The 18,578-nt window shown below is 44.1% G+C and overlaps 1 protein-coding gene across 2 annotated transcripts in view; it reads right to left on the reverse strand.

Moving 5' to 3' along the window:
• Window positions 1-18,254, reverse strand: part of Adgrf5 (adhesion G protein-coupled receptor F5) — a 68,662-nt gene extending 50,408 nt beyond the window's left edge. Inside the window, exons 1-2 of one of the 2 annotated variants that reach the window (XM_028766595.1) lie at window positions 18,062-18,254; window positions 4,174-4,299 (exon numbers count right to left, since the gene is read on the reverse strand). In XM_028766595.1, coding sequence (XP_028622428.1) covers window positions 4,174-4,275 — 102 coding nt within the window. In that variant the 5' untranslated portion in view covers window positions 4,276-4,299; window positions 18,062-18,254. The remainder of the gene's footprint in view (window positions 1-4,173; window positions 4,300-18,061) is intronic. The other variant, XM_028766596.1, reaches the window with a different exon arrangement.
• Between the last annotated feature and the right edge of the window lie 324 nt (window positions 18,255-18,578).

Raw genomic sequence — 18,578 nt, forward strand, 5'->3', positions numbered from 1 at the left:
AGAGAGAGAGAGAGAGAGAGAGAGAGAGAGAGAGAGAAATAAGGGCTCTACTGATACTAAGCTTTTTTTTTTTTTTAAAGATTTCTCTGTGTAGCCCTGGATGTCTTGGAATTTACTCTGCAGACCAGGCTAGCCTTACACACAGAGATCTACCTGCCTCTGCCTCCTGAGTGATGGGAATAAAGGTATACACCACCATACCCAACTCCCTTACTCCTTTTTCAATTAACAGTTTCTCTAGCTAGTCTCCGTCTCCATCCTAAGCTATAATCTTGGGAAATTGCCAGCTGCTTTGTGTGTTCCTCTCCTTGAAGTCCTTAAGAGACACTGGGGGACAGAGAGTTAAAATGTATGTGAAGTGAGGAAGGGCAGGGAACATTCTGTGTACATGAGAGTTCACAAACGCTCTTGATGAACTAAAGACATGATGGATGGTGACTGGAATCTCAAAAGCCCAATTGCTGCTTCCTCTGCAGTGAGTTGTCCCAGAGGAATGTAAGGATACAGGAACTGAAGTCACATAGTTGATGCATAGGGTGGTTCCTCTCAGCTTCCCTTGCCTGTGGCTTGGCCCTGTGCCCAGGTAGAAGGAAGATTCTGGCCCTGCAGTCCTGTTTCCATCCTCCATGGAGGCCACGGAGGGGCTAGCCGCCTGTGTTCTGAGGTGTGTTTGAGGGACACAGACAGAGGCTGTGTGTTAAAAATTAAAGTACATTTCACTTCTAATGCAGCGTATCTCAAGGCTGTGTGAAGACAGAATTTTTCCTTTCCCTCCCACAGTCTGACTAAGCTCAACGACAGGTTGCGAGCCTTGGTGACCAGTGCCCCCCATGTGTGAAGGTGACTTGTGGGAGTCACAACCTTCTCAAATCTTGATAGCACTGGCTCTCAACCTTCCTAGTGCTGTGACCCTTGAGTACAGTTCCTCATGTTGTGGTGACAGCCCCCCCCAACCATAAAATTATTTCCTTGCTACTTCATAACTGTAATTTTCCTATTATTATGGATCATAATATAAATATCTGTGTTTTCCAGTGGTATCAGCCGACCCCTGTGAAAGGGTAGATCAGGTCCCCAAATGGGTGGCAAACTACAGGTTGAGAATTGATGCTTTATAGTAACTATCTGGAGCTTTCTGGACTCATCTTTGCAAAGTATAGCTCTCACATCCTGTTTCCTCCACCTCTCTACTGTATGATACTCCCCAAAAGTAGGCTATCAGGTTCTAGAACCTTGATTTGAGTAGGCAGAGGCTACAGTCACTAGTAGGCTGACGCTCACTGCGCCCTACTAGTATTAGCTGGAAGAGCCATCCATTTCTTTTAAGCTCTGATTTCTCCATTCTAAACAATAACCCATGCAGAGATGTATAATATGCCTAATGTGGTCCATGGCAATGGTGTGTGCTCTTGTGTCCCGCTGCTCTAGGTTCCCAGGGACTAGCCTTGCCATCCTGAGTCCTCGGGAGGTTCTAGCCTGGGTAACTGTGAGACTCTGGCACTTTCTTTTTCTACTAAATTGTGCTCTCTGGCTACAATAGCTAAGAAGAGGAAATGAATTCCCACCACAAAGCTCTGCAATGTTTTCAGACTAGACGTAACAGCTCACTTGAATCTGTCTACACACTTTATACAAAGTTCTCCAGATGAGGCTCTGCGCCACAACTCTGTCTGCTGGCGGTTTCCTGATGGCAGCACTTCAGCCGGAAGACACAGGTCACCAATTCCAGGAAGAGCCCCACTTTTCACGAAAGATGGCTTTCTAAATAATTTTAGTGGAAGTGGATGGACTGGAGTTGGGAAGGGTAATCAATTAGAAATAAGTGTTGTGTGTTTGTGTGTGAGTGCATGTGTGTGTGTTGTGTGTGTTTCATGTGTGTGTCTATGCATATGTGGCAGCCAGAGACTAACTTTAGATGCCTTCCTCAGTTATTCTCCACCTTGGTTTTTGATACAGGGTCTCTTTTTATAAACTAGAGCTCACAAATTTGGCTAGGCCAGCTGGCATTGAGCACCAGGGATCCTGCTTTCTTCATCCTCCTGTGTGGGATGATGAGTATACACTAGTACATCTGGCTTTTATATGGGGATGCTGAGAATCAGACTTGGGTCCTTTTTCTTGCACAGTAAGAATGGTCCAGTAACTGAGCCATCTCCCCAGCTTGAAAGGTGGATGTGCAAATCTAAAGGGACAGATGGCAAAGAAGATGCTCACCAGGGACTCTTGCTGCAACACATCTCAGCCCCCATCACCAGAGCCCTCCACTCACTCCTTTTGTTAGCCTAGAATGCCAAGCTAATCTTTTGCTTCCAAGTTGGATAATTATCTTACCAAGATTCTTCACAGATGGCTAGCAACATACATCAACTATAAGGACCGATTCAGAGGCCCTTGGTGAAAGCACATATGTATGATCCTTACAATTAGCCAGAGAAGGGATGCAAGAGGACATAGGTTCAGAGATATAAGAAAAATGAATGAAGACTCTGAAACTTGTGTGGGTCAGAGCCAGACATCAATTGAGGTATGATGCCAAGGTTAGACATATTCAGCTTGTTGTGTGGGTAAGATCGCTAGAGTCACTTCTGGAAGAGAGGATAAAGTAACCTCAATGTAGAAATCACACCACATCTTCTGAATAACCACTATGGTACAGGTGCAAATGTTTCCTCCGTAATCTAATGAGTAGGCTGGTTCATTCTCCTGTCTAGGTTGTACCCCACAAGCCAGAGCTTAGAAGAAGAGACATATCATGCACATTCTTCCAGTCATGAGAGTGGAAAATGAAAAGGACAAAGAAAAAATAGACTGTAAAATGGGGAAAGGAAGAAGGCTCATACAATCTTGGAGGTAGTGAGTGGATCAAGGATCGATCACCTGGGAAGTTGAGGCACAGCTCTGGGCATGTCGATAGAGGCATTTCCAGAGAGGATTACCTGAGAACAGGCTCACCACCTTGGTGGTGTTGGCTTCACCCTTATCCTAGGGGGTGCAGGGGGCTGGAGCAGAAAAAATTAAAGGGGAGAGAAGGAAAGCCGCCAGATAGCAGCATTTCCTTTACTCTGTGTCACAGCTACTGTGAACACAAACTTTGTGGTCTGCCATGTCACCCCTCCACAGACTAAGGACTCTAAAACCATGAGTCAAAACCAAAGCTTTTGTCTTTGAGTTGTTTACATCAGACATTTGTCATGTTGTCAAGACAGCCAACAAACACAGTGATAAAATAGAACACTGAAAGTCCAAGAACTTCAAACATACTAAATGTGAATAAGTTATACTCCCCGAATCACCGTCCAGTCTTCTCAGATTAAGTTCAATGCAAGAGAAAAAAAAATCTGAGACGTGAGCTTTTCTTCTGATGACTGTTACAACTATAAACCGATTTAATTCTCATAAGAATCATAGGAAATTGCTACTACTATTAGCATGATTCTGTAGGTGAAAAGACTAAGATGCAGAATTACATGCCTGATCTGCCAGCCTGCAGTGAACCTTCCCTCTAGTGTACGGATAAGCAGGATAAAGAATCTCACAGTATACCCATCACCTCCCCCACTTAGCTGAATGCTGCCCAACTTCCCAAAGACAGACGACTTTCATTATTCCTGAGGAAGAGTCTTAGACACTACCCATGGTCCTTTGGGGTTGTTAACCTTTGACTGTGATGCGCACACAGAGACTAATGGCTTTGGAACTGTGCTGTTCAATCACGTCCAGCTTCAGTGTGAAGCCTCAGCCAGTCAGGTGTCTCCAGCCTTTCAGTGATGCCAACATGATGTCGCCGTCTACGTTTACAATGAAGAAACTTGTGATCGACTTACATCGTTCCTATATCTGTTTTAAGTAAACTTACAATTTTGGGTTGATCGGCAGTTAGAACTCTCCTTGGCTGCCTCCCTCCCATCAGCCTGCTTGGATGTGGTAATGGTAGTCTAGTGAGGGAAGCTCACTTGGATGATCTCCCGATACTACTGATTTCATATTGTGGAAAATTGTAGCCCGGTTAATCCAACTATGACAGTTACATTCCTGTAGCATAGTTACATTTGCAACACTGTCTCAAAATCTCTTCCTACCCCACTGCTTGAAAGAACTGGTTTCTGACTGTGACCTTTCCAGGAAATCAAATAGCAAGGAAGAGAAAATGACTGAAGATTTGGCTTTACTCACCGAAGGATGAACAAAGGTCTCTGCTGGACTGCTCAACGTAGCTTCTGAAGAATAAATCACAGTAAGTACGAAGTAGAACGTGATTGTCCTTGGCGATTTCATTTCTTCGGGTTTGACTGGCTTTGCCTGAAAGAAAGGAGGATGCTTTAGAGAGCCAGCGATTGATTTAGGGAAGGAGGAAAGAACTGCCAACCCCCTGTCTTGAAAGTCACATCAATCAAGGACCATTGCAATAGAGGGGGAAGGGAAGGGGAGGGCACGGAGGGGGTCAAACTGAGAAAGAAGCACTGTCTATCCTGGGGAGACGAACATGTCGCAGAGAATGAGGGGAGGTGGGTGTTTTGAGATGTTAACGTGAGGAATACAAAGGTAGCAGGGTTGTGGGTACAGGTCCTATAGACATGATGAAGAGTGGGGTGAAGGAAAGAGAGGGGAAATGAGGCTAAAGAAGGAAAGCAAGAAAAAGAGATGGACAGTTTAAGAGATGCTATAAGGCCTGAGAGACAGCATAGTGTGGACAATCCTTGATGCACAAACAGAAGAGTGGGGAGTTTGCATCCTCAGCACCCACGGAAAACCGGGCAAGGCAGCACCATCTATAATCCTGTGCTGCTATGAACAGATCTGAAATGAAATGCACAGAGCCTCCGAAAGCTCCTGGCCAGCCAGCCTGGTGTACACAGCAGCGAACATTAAAGAGACCGTGCCTCGAACAGGTGAAGGCTGGACATTGGAGGTAGTCCTCTAGCTTCCATGCATGCAGCATGGCATATGCACACCCCACACACATACATATGCTCAGAGAGATCCCGTGATGCACTACACAGACTGTACCACAAAAGTAGTCAGAGAAATCGCCTCGCTTTTGGTATATTCAGTGCACTTTGGTTATTTTCAAGTCTGCCCCATTCGCTCTTAACTTTCATTTTTTATTTTAATTCTATTAAAATAAAACCATTCAACTGACCCTTTGACTGTATTGATAGTCTAGAACTTGTTAGTATTTAGCGATAAAAATACCAGTTTTATTTTATAAAATTCTATTATGCTACAAAACATATATGGTATTAATGGCATAAAGTATTCCGCTAGACATTTTTTTTAACTCTCTCTGTATAATGCTGGAGATGCAAAAGGAAGCCTTCTTGTAACGAATTAACCATTGTTTTATTTGAAAATCAGAACAATAATCCCAACAAGTACATATAAAAACAAAACCAAAAACAATAGCAACAAAAAAGGCTTGGTATAAATCCTTTCTTTTCTGACTTTGTGTGTGTGTGTGTGTGTGTGTGTGCACTCTCCACATTATTTTATGAGGCAGGTCTTTCAGTGAACCTGGAGCTTATCCACTGATTCGGCTGGCGGGCTGGTCATCAAGCTGAAGAACCTGCCTGTCTATGAGTGTTGAGATTATAGAATAGCTTTAATGTAGGTGCTAGCTTTAATGTGGGGGTCCTGAACAACATGGTAATACAGCAGGCATTTTCCCCACTGAATCCTTCCCAGCCCTCGCCCTGTGGTATTCTATGCTCATGTGTACCTGTGAAAAGAGCCACAGGTTGAGATGGGAGATTTGGATGATGGTCTAGGGTCTTTACTGTGACCCATGTCCTTGACTAAATCTCTTATCGATCCCAGTGTTTCATCTACAAAGTATGGGTCATTGTATTTTCTCCCTTAACTCTTTCAGAATTTCCTGAGATACAAATGAGATTAAAAGCCAGGAGGAAGAGGCTCCTGAGATTCTGACTCTGAAAAAAATGATAGGGTAAAGCAGGGTAGGAAAGGATTGAAAGCACAAAGGCACAGTGAACATGGCTGGCAACGGTTATCATCCCAGTGGTTCATGAAGGGCAGAGGGCAGCCAGGAGAGAGCTGCAGAGAACACCAGAGAATCAGGGTCAGGATGCCACATGATGAGGGCCAAGAAGCACACGTCAGGAAGAACTGTTATGTCAATCACCGAGAGCCAACTGCCATTTCCCCTTTCCCAGTGAGACAGAGGGAAACACAAGGTTTTGGGAAACATTTTGGTTTGCACATCTGGCGATTGATGCATTTTTTAAATTCTTCAGCTCAGTTATTTTAGGACAATGCTTTGCCATTTCAGTTCTGAGGACAGACGCAGTAGACCAGATATATCTGGTGCAGGGAAGTCACAGTGATATATCATTTAGCCTTTATGTACATTTTTGATGCAGGGGTAGGTCGGCTGATGAAGTCTATTGATAGCAACTATCTCTAAGGTGAATCAGCCCATCCTATATCTCCAAAGGATACTCCCTCAGGAGGCAAATTAATCTTCTCAGGCCCCGGCACAGGGCCTTATATACTGGTTGGCACCACAATGAGGCGATTAATCAAGGGTCTGAAAACAGTTAGACTTCCTTAGCCCCTGACACCTAGGGAGGGACTCAGGCACAGGGGAGACCACAGGAAACTCTTGATCTTTACTTTCCAAATGCTTCAGTAAATCGTGTTTTGTTCGTTTGTGTTTGACTTTTGTGTTTGAGTTGGCCCAAATGTGCCAACCAGTATATAATGTTCTGTGCAGGGGCCTGAGAAGATTAATTTGCCTCCTGAGGGAGTATCCTTTGGTAATAAAGTCCCTAAATGGTCATATCTGATACGCCAATATAGACTGTGGCCAATACAGTTTCATGTCTCTCTACTTCTAGCCTCCTTTGAGATTGTTCTTGATAAAGTTTATCCTCTTGATTCTGTTGAGACATTTGGAGAAGAACAACAACACACTGTTTGACTCATTTGAGTGTGAGTGTGTGTGTGTGTGTGTCAAGACACACTGATAGGACTCCAATTTACAAATATCATCTGGAATGAGGGACAATTGTCAGCTATACTGCAAAGATGAGACACTGTCTGGAAGACAGGAAAGTCACACTCGGGAAGGAAAGAGGTATTCTAAATAATTGAAAACGAGAATGCTCGGCTTGGTCAAAGGGAGCAGGGTGCCAGCTGGGGAGCCCTTCAGGTATTCAGGTTCCTGCTTCATCAGGGAAGAAGCTTGAGACTTCTCCTAGCCTTGCCACTGGTCTCATTAACATGTCTGCCCCCAGATCATAGGAGTTCTCACCTATGAGGAAATCAGCAGTGCTTTGTAAGTTAGCTAATGGTGTGTGTGTGGGGGGGGAATACCCACACTGATGTAGTTGAGACCCGGAGCTTCCTCCCACAAACAAGGCCATGTGTGGTATCGAGTGCCCTCAGTTGTAGTGCCCCTAAACATACATCATTCTTCTAACATTCCTGGAGTAAAAGTCAAAGGCACAGAGAGAGGAGGAAAACTATTGGCTGTCATTCCTAGTTAATCAATTCCTAATGAATTCTTAATGAATTCAAGTATTGGACACTCTACTTTTAGTCACCTACTTGTGTGAGCTGGTCTATCACGAAACCAACAGCTGGGAAATGTGGCCTAATTCCCAGGATTATACCCGTCATACTGAGCAACTTCCTCGTCAACCCCAGACTCCGTCTTCCAGTCTACGAAGGTACAAGAGGGAGAAGAAAGGAAAGCGCAGGCTGATGTCACCTTCCGGGAATAAGTCATAGCAATTCTCAGCAGTACATGGACCATGCCATGTCTGGCTTCTCAGCTACCAATAGTGATGATGCTTTGCGGAGTGACTGTGCACCACAAAAGATGCAGTAAACACCCAGCCTGTTCTCTTGAATCTGAGAGGCAGCCTGTACCCAAAGACTAGCTCTTCTCCTAGAATCCCATCAGCGGTCCTGGATAACCCTGTTTGATTAGGGGTGAGGAAACGGGCCTCCTGTAGAGTTCAACACCTGTTCATATAATGGTCATATCTAGGTTGTCTGACAGTTCAATGGACTACCACAGGGATGGCAAGGCACTTCCAACAGGGTCATTGTGGGATTTTTTTTTGGAAATGATTGGCTTTGGTAAACTTCACCCAGCTCTACCTTACCATTTTCTCTCACCTACCCCATACACGTGGCCATCTTGGATTTTCAGATGAAGCCACTAAACCATAGGGCTAATTATCTCACATCCAGCTAATGGTGGAGATGGTTGGAACCAAGACAGTAACCAGGGATTCTTTAAATTCCAGCTAATCAGATTTTCCTACAGTCTGGTGAACCATGCTGATAGGACTTTGAATAATTGCAGATGGTAATGGGGACCACAGTCCCTAGGCACAAGGCAGGGAGCATACCCAGGTCTGTGCTATGCTCTGTGAGGGTGATGCCGTCTAGGCACCGCAGCTCAAGCCTGTGATTCCAATGTTCAGAAAACAGTCATGAAGATCATGAGTTCAAAGTTAGTCTTGGCTACATATCGAGATATCAACTCTAAAAATAAACGGATTGCATCATTTAACCCTCTAGTCGATCACAACTCTGTGAGACTAGTAAATCATTCCTACTTAACTTCCCAGATTCAGAAATGGAAACTTTGTTCAGGGCTCAGAGCCACAGGATAGTGGAGAAACTGATTACCAAGTGACCTATTGTACCAAGGGAGGGGTATTTGAGCCAAGAGAATTTCTTGATGAAATAGCAACAATAATCCATGGAAATTGTTCTCAAAAGGGAGCAGGTACCCAAAACATGTGGCCAACAGTTATTGGTGTGACTCAGGACAAACCGCTTTACCTACTGAGCTGTAGTTTTCTTATGAACAGAGACAAGAATTTGACAGGATTTAATGATTCAGAATTGAGTTACAACAGCAGTTGGCCTTGGAAAATCATGTGACTCTTAAACACATACAATTCCTTACATGTTTTGCATCTCAGATGCAGTCTTGACCAGTTTAACTTTTAAATCTGACGGAAGCCATCTGCCTCTGATGTGTGACCTGACCCAGGCCTCCCTCCCTGACCTGTGTTACTATGACAACAATAGCCACCATCCCTTTTCTTTGTCCCACCTCTACGTACAGGATGAGTCTTTCTGTCACACCTTTGTCTCTAGTCCTTCCCTGCTCAGTTCCTAATGCTTTTCAAAATAAAAGTACTCTCACCAGTATCCAAGCCCTCCCCCCACCATGACTTGACTTTTATTTTTTAATAATGTGCTTAATAAGCATTCCCCATTTTTTCCACTACTGATGTTAGCTGATATAGAAGTATCTAAAACAGTGTAAGAAGTTTTTCCAGTGTTTATACAAAAGCAAAAAGTCAAACCAAAACCATTCTTGAGGGTAGACGGGAACAATTATCAGCAAACTATTTTTAAGTGGTTGGCAAACTAAGATAATCCTGCCATTTTCTTGACTCATTAATCTTCATCTCTCATAGGCTCAGGGGTCACTGTACATTCAAAGTTTACCCACCCACCATGTCCAGGAAAAGCCTGCCTCTTAATGCAAGTCCCTTGATACACGGGACTATAAATAGTCCCATTCCCTGAACACCTACACACACTAATGCAGGCCCTGGACCTTCCTGTCTGCTTGACATGTATTGTTCCACGAAGTCATGTATCCCTCACCCATCTATTTACGCATCCATTTAATAGGTTCTGACAAGTGCCAGGTGTTCCGCTGGGCTCAAGGAAATGGCAGTCACCAAGACAGTGAGTCCTGTTTCCACAGAGCTTAGAGTCTAATGAAGCACACAGACATCATTAAAGAATCAGTTACTGGAGACACTATAGTATTAACAGTTCTTGAGCAGTTGTTATGTACCCAATGCTGAGAACCGGCTACATTTAATCACTTCATCATTATAACAATCCCACTGAAGGGTTTCAGGCACGCTTTGTAATTAACAGTATGTTCTAAAATTAAGTGAGCCACATAGTGAGTTAGTTTTTAAACAACTTTGAGCAAGAATTTAAATGTAGGAAGCCTAAATCCAGTGTGGATCAGTTTAGTAGTATGCTTAACTTTCTGGAAAGCAAAACAAACAAACAAACAAACAAACAAACAAAGACCCAACCCAGTCTTGAGCTTCTGGAAGGTGTCCCAGGCATATGGAAGGTGAAGCACACATTTCAGTTTCTTTAGGAGGGAGAAAGAGAGAGTGAGTGAGTGAATTAGAAGTTTCCAAGTCAAAAACACCATGTGTGCAAAGGCCCTGGAGTAGGAGAAAGCATGGTTCATTTAAGGAGTTATAAGTGGGTCAGAGTCTGGACATCAAACGAACAGAAGACAGATGTTCTGTGAGGTGAACGCCAGGGTAGGCAGACCTGATAATTTTGACCACAGAATTAGTAAGATCAAATAAAGAGACAGGTGGGAGATAAGGCTAGTACCCCATCCAACAGAATTCCAAATAGTCAAGTCTAAGCCAAGAGGATGACTGCACCTGGATATTTAGGAACAAGAGTGGAGTGGCAGAGGATGAAGGGGACCAGTCATATCCCTGAACACTTCTAATCCTGGTGATTGTGAAGCTGAGGCACGGGGGAATCTTGAGTTCAAGACCAACTTGAGCTACATGGTGAGAGCCCATCTCCAAAAGCAAACATGGAATACAAAAGCAATGAGCACTGAGAATGATATGAGCCAGGGAAGTCTGGCATTAGGGAGGAGAATGTGGCCAACAATATCCAGTGATGCTGAAGTCCGTAAGGATGCTCACTCATCCAGGGTGGGATGTCTCATTGGTAATGAGGTAGTAACCATCTTGGGAGGAGTTGTAGTGTGTAGGAGGTAAGCAGTTGGAGATGGCAAGCACAGGACTCCAGAATTTGCTTACAGTGGTGTCAGGGGGAGTCCTTCCTTCATTTTGCACCACGTACTTGAGTGTTGTATCCGTGGCTCTCTTTTTATGAATGGAATGAATTACATTGCACACTAGGATGGTTTCAAGGAAACCCTTGCCTCTGACTCAACTTGGCCTTGTGCTCACTAAGGAGACATACTATTTGGATGCTTTAGAATTAGTTTAGGATCTCTCTGTCTCTCTGTATCTCTGTCTCTGTCTCTGTCTCTCTCTCTCTCTCTCTTTCTCTCTCTCTCTTCCTCCCTTCCTTCCCTCTCCCTCCCTCCCTCCTCCACTCTCTTGTTTTCTGAGACAGCATTTCTCTGTATAGCCCTGACTGTCCTAGAACTCACTTTGTAGATTAGACTGGCCTCAACAGAGCTCCATCTGTCTGCGAGCACTGGTATTAAAGGGGTGCACCACCACAGCCTGTCTTGGGAGCTTTCTCTTTATATCCCTTACCTCCTTGCCCTCGGGTACAGACTTGGATCTTTTTACACTAAAGTGCTATGTCCATTTATGAAATGCAAAACAGAGTTCCTAGACGGGGGACAGTGGATGATGATCCCTCACTCATTTCAGGAGCAGCTTTACACACTAAGATAACTTTTTCTGTTTCCTGAGGATGTGGCTCAATGTCAGAGCAATCGCCTACCCTCTACAAAGATTTGAGTTTGATCCCCGGAATTATAAGAAAGCAAACAAAGAGAAAACAACATTCGCACTGCGGAGACGGCTGGATGGGCAATGGGCTTGCTGTGCAGATGTGTGAACCTGAATCAGAATCCCTAGCACCCATGTAAGAAAACTGAGCGTGAGTGATTGCGTGTTCCCATAATCCCAGCTCTGGAGAGGCAGAGATAGGAACCTCCCTGGGGTTCACTGGTGGTTAGCCAGTCAGGCCAATTGGAGAGGTCCTGGCTCAGTGAACCCAAAGCAATAATCAAAAAAAGTAGGGCGCTATAGAAACAGACACACACCCAATGTTGACCGTTGACTGCCAAGTACACATGAGGGTTTATATTTTCCCATATGTGTGAAAATGCATGTACACACACACACACACACACACACACACAAGATATCTTCATTCAGCTGCATGATGCTTGAAGCTCCAATGAGGACAGGATGTGATCTACATATACCTTCCCTCCATATCTACACAAGTGCAGATTCAAGATCCTCAAGTACAGCTTTAAGGGGCTCCGAGCAGACCGTATTTACAACTGCAGGGCTGATAAGACTTATCTTTGTTGACCTTATTTAATTCAGTGACTCATCCCTGGCACATGCAGAGTTGGAAGGTAAATATTTATTCAACACAAACACGAAACACAATGCCAATTAAGGGATTCTATTGAAGAGCTTCCCCCCCCCCCCCATTTAATTTTCCTTTGACTTGAAATAAGATTCTGTGGCAGCATTGTGTCCCAGCAGCTCGGGGACTATCTGATTACAGACGAACATTTGTTTGTACACAATGGGATGGAGTTTTCCAAAACATACTACACATGTGTTGGTTCTTGATAACCCGTTAGCCTTCTTGCCTCCTTGTAAGTCCCTGGGAGATTTTAACCTTTAAGCAGAGATTATCATCTTTTAAAAAAAAAAACATGAAGTTCCTAGCTGGGCGCTTATCCATTCTGTCTCATAGCTTCAACATATCACAAAGGGGATTCCCTGCACCAGGCAGAACAATGTCAAGCAGACTTTCCAACTGCAGGCAGGGGTAGCCCTGTGTTTGGCCATAGGGATAGATTGAGACAGAGCCCTGTAGAAATACTGCTGTTGGGTGAGTAGCTAAATAACAGTGATGATTTGTGCCCACCCACCACGGAGGCATCTTCTGGGCTAAATCTTAACTATTTCACTGCTGGATTGTGGAAAACACAGAACAGTAGCCATTTGTCGTGTGATTTAAAATATTTCAACATGTTGGGCTGGGAAGCTGGCCCAGTTGGTAAAGTGCTTGCTGTGCATTCCCGAGGACCTGAGGACCTGAGTTCAATCCCAGAGCATCACATAAAACAGCTGGTTTCAGCAGTAAATCTCTGCAATGCTTAGGTGGAGCTAGAAGGATCCCTGTGGTTTGCTGGCCAAGCGCTCTAGCTAAACTGGTGATGTCCAGGTTCAGTGAGAGAACCTGTCTCAAAAAAAATAAGGTGGAGAGTGACTGAAGGCGACACCAGAGGTAGAGATTTCCCCTCAACACACATGCTTTCATCCATCCATATGCATCTATGCAAATACACACTCACATGCAGGCACAAGTGCACACAAATACTCCAGCATGTACACGGTTACAGGGTCATATTAGCCTTCTGAAGTCTCTCCTTTCCAGCCCTGGCTACACTACCTTCCTGTGACCTGGTTCGACCACCCTTGGCCATGATCGTAAGTCTCCTACGTTTTGATCTCTCCCTTTAGGGATATTATTCAGTTTCAACAATAAGGAGTATGCCGCATGAAACAGGAGAAAAAAGAATTACTTAATTTTTCTCTCTGAATGCAATATTTTTAGATAACTTTCCTGTACCAAGATGTCTTAATTCTGACCATGTGACTTTGGTGCTTCCTATAAATAACGCTTTATATGAAAGAAGTTGACAATACGTCTCCAGTGCTCTCTCTGGTTTCTCACCTGTGTCCCCGCATCTATGACACCCCTTCTCCTTCCCCCTATTCTCTCTGCTCCCCTCCTTTTCTCATCCACTACCGCCACCATAGCCTCGGTCTTGCCAAACACCTCTCCTTCAGTTTTGGTTTCTCTTTCTTGACACCTTTGCTCTTTGGGGACATATCCAGCTCCACAGTTTAAACGGTTGGCTTATGTGAGAACACTCCAAGCCTTACTTCTACGCTGTCCTATTTGTTAAATACTGAGCATATAACTCTGGCAGTATTGTTTCTATCTGGGTCTAAATTTGGTTCATCTAAAACACAATCTACTGTCTTCTGTGCTACCGTTGTCTTTCCTAACCAACTCTTCCTGGATTTGCTACCTGCTGGTTTCATTCTCTTGACATGCAGGCCCAGAGCCCTACAAGTATTCTTGGACACAAGAAGCAGACAGGGGGAGGGAATGCCATCAAACCAGCAACTCTCAGAGGTCATTCAGCTTTTGTCGGGCTTGTCTGTTACCCAGTCACAACTCCTGAATGCCCCCTCCCCCTTTCCACTAATCCTACACAAAAGCAACTGATAAATTTTCTTGGAATGAACTCCCTTTTAGATCACCACTGTATGTAATTCAAGCACGTCAATCATTTCAGATGCCCTGAGGAAGACGCTTAGGCAACACTTGACAAACATGAATGCAGAGACCTAACTCGAAACCAGTTCAGCCAATGTTGTCTCTGTTGTTTAGATACAGACAGATCTACTCACAAGCTTTGACTGTAACTTCTTTTTACAAAATATGGTACAAATACTAACAGTTAATGTGGGTTGAGTGGGTTACCACCTCTGAGTGTCTTCTCATACGGTTCTTGACCACTGTGAAGCTTCTTTTTTTTCCCCTTTTGAGCTTCACACATTGTTTGCCCCCCCTCCCGTTTAAACTCAATAACAATGACGGCTACCTTTTATCAAGCACATCTACAGATGAGATTTAAGACTAAACATCCACACCCATCAGTCTCGCTTAGTCTTATGATCTTGCCTTATGAGAACCTCCATTATCCCCACTTGTACAGTGAGGAAAACCAATGCCTGGCTAAATTATGCAATATACCCAGGTCACAAGGCAAACCGTAGTGTCAATTGCCAGAGCCTGAGCCTGTAACCCTTGGAACTCATTGTCTCTCATTGTTTCTTCAGTGATGTGTCCTTCTTTGAAATACACCTGCATCTCTCTACCTAGCTGCTTTTCTGGCCCAGCAGATGACTGAGCACTGCTCTTATGGTTTTTGGAGCACGGCATAATAATAAGGCAAATAAACTCTGAAGTCAGACTGCCTGAAACATAATCATGACTCTGTTACCCCATTACTAGTTATTTTAAAATAATTTACTTAACCTTTGTATATTTGCTCAACTACAAAATAAAGATGATGATAACACAGGCCTATCGGCACAACTGTAAAAGAGTAATCTTTACATAGTGCTGGACATGGTGCCTGGGACACAGTAAGCGCAAAGTGAAGTGAGCATATGTTACTAAAATTCTCGGCGCTTGATCCTTAACACACTTTAAGAGTCTAAAGTAATTACATGGCAAGATCCCCTGTGTTTTTAATTTTGCAAACCCTAGAGATCCTCTCTGGAGTACCCAATTCCATGAGGCTATGATTTTAAAGTCTTTACTTTTATGATTATCCTTTAGGAAGTAAGCAAGATTCCAGTTCTTTTAAGGATGGTGACCAGAGTCAAACAACGTGATCTGAAATGCAGAACTGGCAAGCCGCTCTGGCATTTACGATGTGCCCACAGCCAGTTCATGCATTTAACTGAGCACATCCTGTTGACTAGAACACTTAATCAGACTCCATAGGATCTGCGAGCAACAGGAGCTAATGTATCTGCGTCAAGTCAGTGGGGTCATTCCAGTTGAAACTGGAAAGACAATGCCGCTGTGGGTGGAAAGAGGGATGTTTTCTCCATCCTTGCCTGGCAGGATTCTAACTCAGGATGCGTACAGCTGAGCACAGCCCCAGCTTTGCAGAATCATAACCAGGTAATGCTGCTGGTAACCACACCGCCTCATTTACAGTCTGGATTCCCATTCTGGACCTTGGGGGTGTAACGGAACCAGTGGGGAGACAGAAGAGCAAATAACAAATGCACAGGACCTTTGCAGAAAAGTCCTGATCCAATTGCAACTGTGAAGTGCATGGACCTTCCTCTGGTTATGGAAAGCCCCTGAGGCTGACAGCAACAGACAGCAGGTAGTCTAGCCTGCAACTACCCACACGTTGCAATCATTTAGTGCCCCTTCACAACCCCCAGCGAAGCCTTTACCATGCTGCGAAAGCGAATATGCTCAAGATAATTGTGTCAATTCTTCCTTATCTTTTCATCTGCACAGTCCTAGCTAAGAAAGGGGCCAGTGGACTGAGAAGAGATCTGAATTCGCATCCCGGAGGGAGGCCTGCAAGAGAGTCACTGTGTAAAGCTGGGCAAATTACCGTCACTTTCCTATTCTCGTTTCTCATTTTATTCAACAGAGCAGGTGTCAGATGCCGATTTCACTGGGGCCTGGCAAAGGAAGGGGTATGGGTGCCTCCTGAGAGTATGAAAGTTGCATTTGAGTTTAAGGGACTGAACTGAGACGTGTGGAAGACTGACCTCACTACTCAGGAGGTGATAACCTGCATGACTCCATGACCACCCCGAGATGCCGCTGAGCACTGTGTGGAGCAGAGTGATGACTGCATTCTGGTACAGCACTAGGCTATCCAGCCTCCTCCCGCCCCCGCCCACCCCTGAGGTCAGTGCAGTGGGCTGAGAGGGTTCATTAACTTAGTGACCTCTCTGAAGAGGAACTATGAAAAGCAAGTTGAGTAAGATAGTGTAAAGCAGAATATCAGCTCCAGCAGCCTCAACTGATACCCCCAACCCCAGGGTTTGGGCTGCAGAAACCTTGGATACATCAAGACAATATGAACAAGTCAGTGAGTTATTACTCTTTGGGTTATTTTTTGTTCTTCTCATTTTTCCTTCCTTGTTTTTTCTTTATGAAGGCCCCTCCCCTTCTCTACGACCCATGTGGACTTGCTCATTGCCATGTTTTTCTTAGTATTTTATCGTTTTACAATATACAGAGTCGGGGCAGAGAGAAAAGAACACCTTTTATAGATGATTAAGATATTAGGAAGATGACTCGTCAAGTAAAAAAATCAAAGGTTCCCTGCCTTAATCTAGCTTTCCCTTGATCAACTATTTAGTTTTCGAATGACAGACTGATCTATATAGCCACTTAATTTTTTTACTTGTCCCCTTTTTCATTTCTAGAATAATGCTAACTCTGACGTCCTTCAAAGATAATACTCAAACTGCTGTTAATCTTAAAGCTTCATCCTTAAGAAATTATTAATATTATCAAGTACAAAAGCAACACCAAAAACAGCAAAAGAGTAAAAAGGAGAGAATTTTTTTTCGTACTTTCTAAATTTTAATGAGCTGGGCACATATGTCCTGTGTCATGTTATTCTTCCACGGAGGAAATATTAAGTGTCATCAAAAAAATTTGGCAATGAGAACTTGTGAGGCCTCATCCTAGATTATTCTAAAAGCCAGGAAGAACAACATAAACAAACAAACAAACAAATAAACAAGCCTTTACCTGATACCACACAGAGTACTTGAAGGGATAATTTGTGGGGAGAGAAGAAAACATGCATTGAAGTGTATATAATTTTAAAACTGTCAAGAGCAGGTATTCCACAGTAAGAATATATCCATATATTCCTATGCAATTAGAAAAAAAAAAAAGTGGCTCACCTCTGACTTCCAAGTACTTTAAACACAGAAGCAGCGAGTCTGAGGCCAGCCCTGTCTGTGTAACAAGTTCCAGGCCAATCAGGGCAACAAAGCAAGACACAAGACTCTATCTCAAAAACTAGAAAAGGCAAATAAAATAAAACCAACCCAACATACAAAAAACCCCAACTCTATTATGCCCTTTCGAAAGGACAAAGACTTATGGTAGAGTTGTACAACCCGGCTTTCTACAAGATACAAGAAAATACGATTTCAGTCAACTGTACACTCTAGAGATTTTGTTCCTGACTTTCTACAGTATTCAAAGCAAGTCTGACTGGTTCTTAAGACCAGAAGTTTTAACTGAGCAACACATAAGTACCTTTCCTTCAGCCACGGGCAGGAGGTCTCCGTGCCCCACCCAAGCACCGTCTCAGAGTTCCTTCAGCTGCTCTTAGTGCAATCTTCTCTTGCTGCAGGCCACCACTACCATGGCTACCTAGCTATCTCTACTAAAGAGAAAATCCTAACCATTCCCAGCAGTGAACTGGAGGGAGACACCCCCAGGCCCCCAAAAGCGGGCCTCACTGTGGACTTCCAGCAGCACAGTGATTTTAAGTGATCTACGTTACCTTCCTAGCACACAGCTATGCTAAAGATTATCAGTCAGAGAATAACAGCAACAATGTGGAAAGTACAAATGCCTCAGGTTGCCAGAGGTCTGGCTCCAAAGGGATGCAGACCACAGAAAGAGAAAAATCTGTTACCTTTCCACCACTGTTGTCGTCTCCAGGCAAGCGCCTGCTCTCAACAGATGTCTAGAAACTTCTGCTTTTCACTACGGGGCCATTGGCCCCGCAGTCTTCTTGGGGAACCTCACAGACAGTAGAGAGGCAGCGAGGCAGACATCGTAATGAACCGGTCTGGCCACTCCTTTGCTCAACTTTTGCCTCCCGGAGCTGCACTCCTCCAAGCCTCACAGAGCCATCCCCTAGAGCCTCGTTGCTGTTTGAAAAACAAGAAGCGATTTCCTGGTCCACTTCCCCGATGGCGTGTGCGATTTCCCTCACGCCCATGGGAAGTCCTTCAGGTCCTCTTATTGAGAAGCCTCTCCTCCAAGTGGAAAGACTTGTTTGGGCAATGCCCCTTGTTCTTGCTTTTCTTTCTCCATTGGAGGTCAAAAAAAAAGTAGAAATGAAAACACTGCAAATCAGATATGTGTGTGGTGAGGACTTAAGAGTGTGTGGTGAGGGAAATCTGATTTAAACCTCCAACACATGACCA

Source organism: Grammomys surdaster, unplaced genomic scaffold (assembly GCF_004785775.1).
Source record: "Grammomys surdaster isolate TR1022 unplaced genomic scaffold, NIH_TR_1.0 169, whole genome shotgun sequence".
NCBI classification, from domain to species: Eukaryota; Metazoa; Chordata; class Mammalia; order Rodentia; family Muridae; genus Grammomys; species Grammomys surdaster.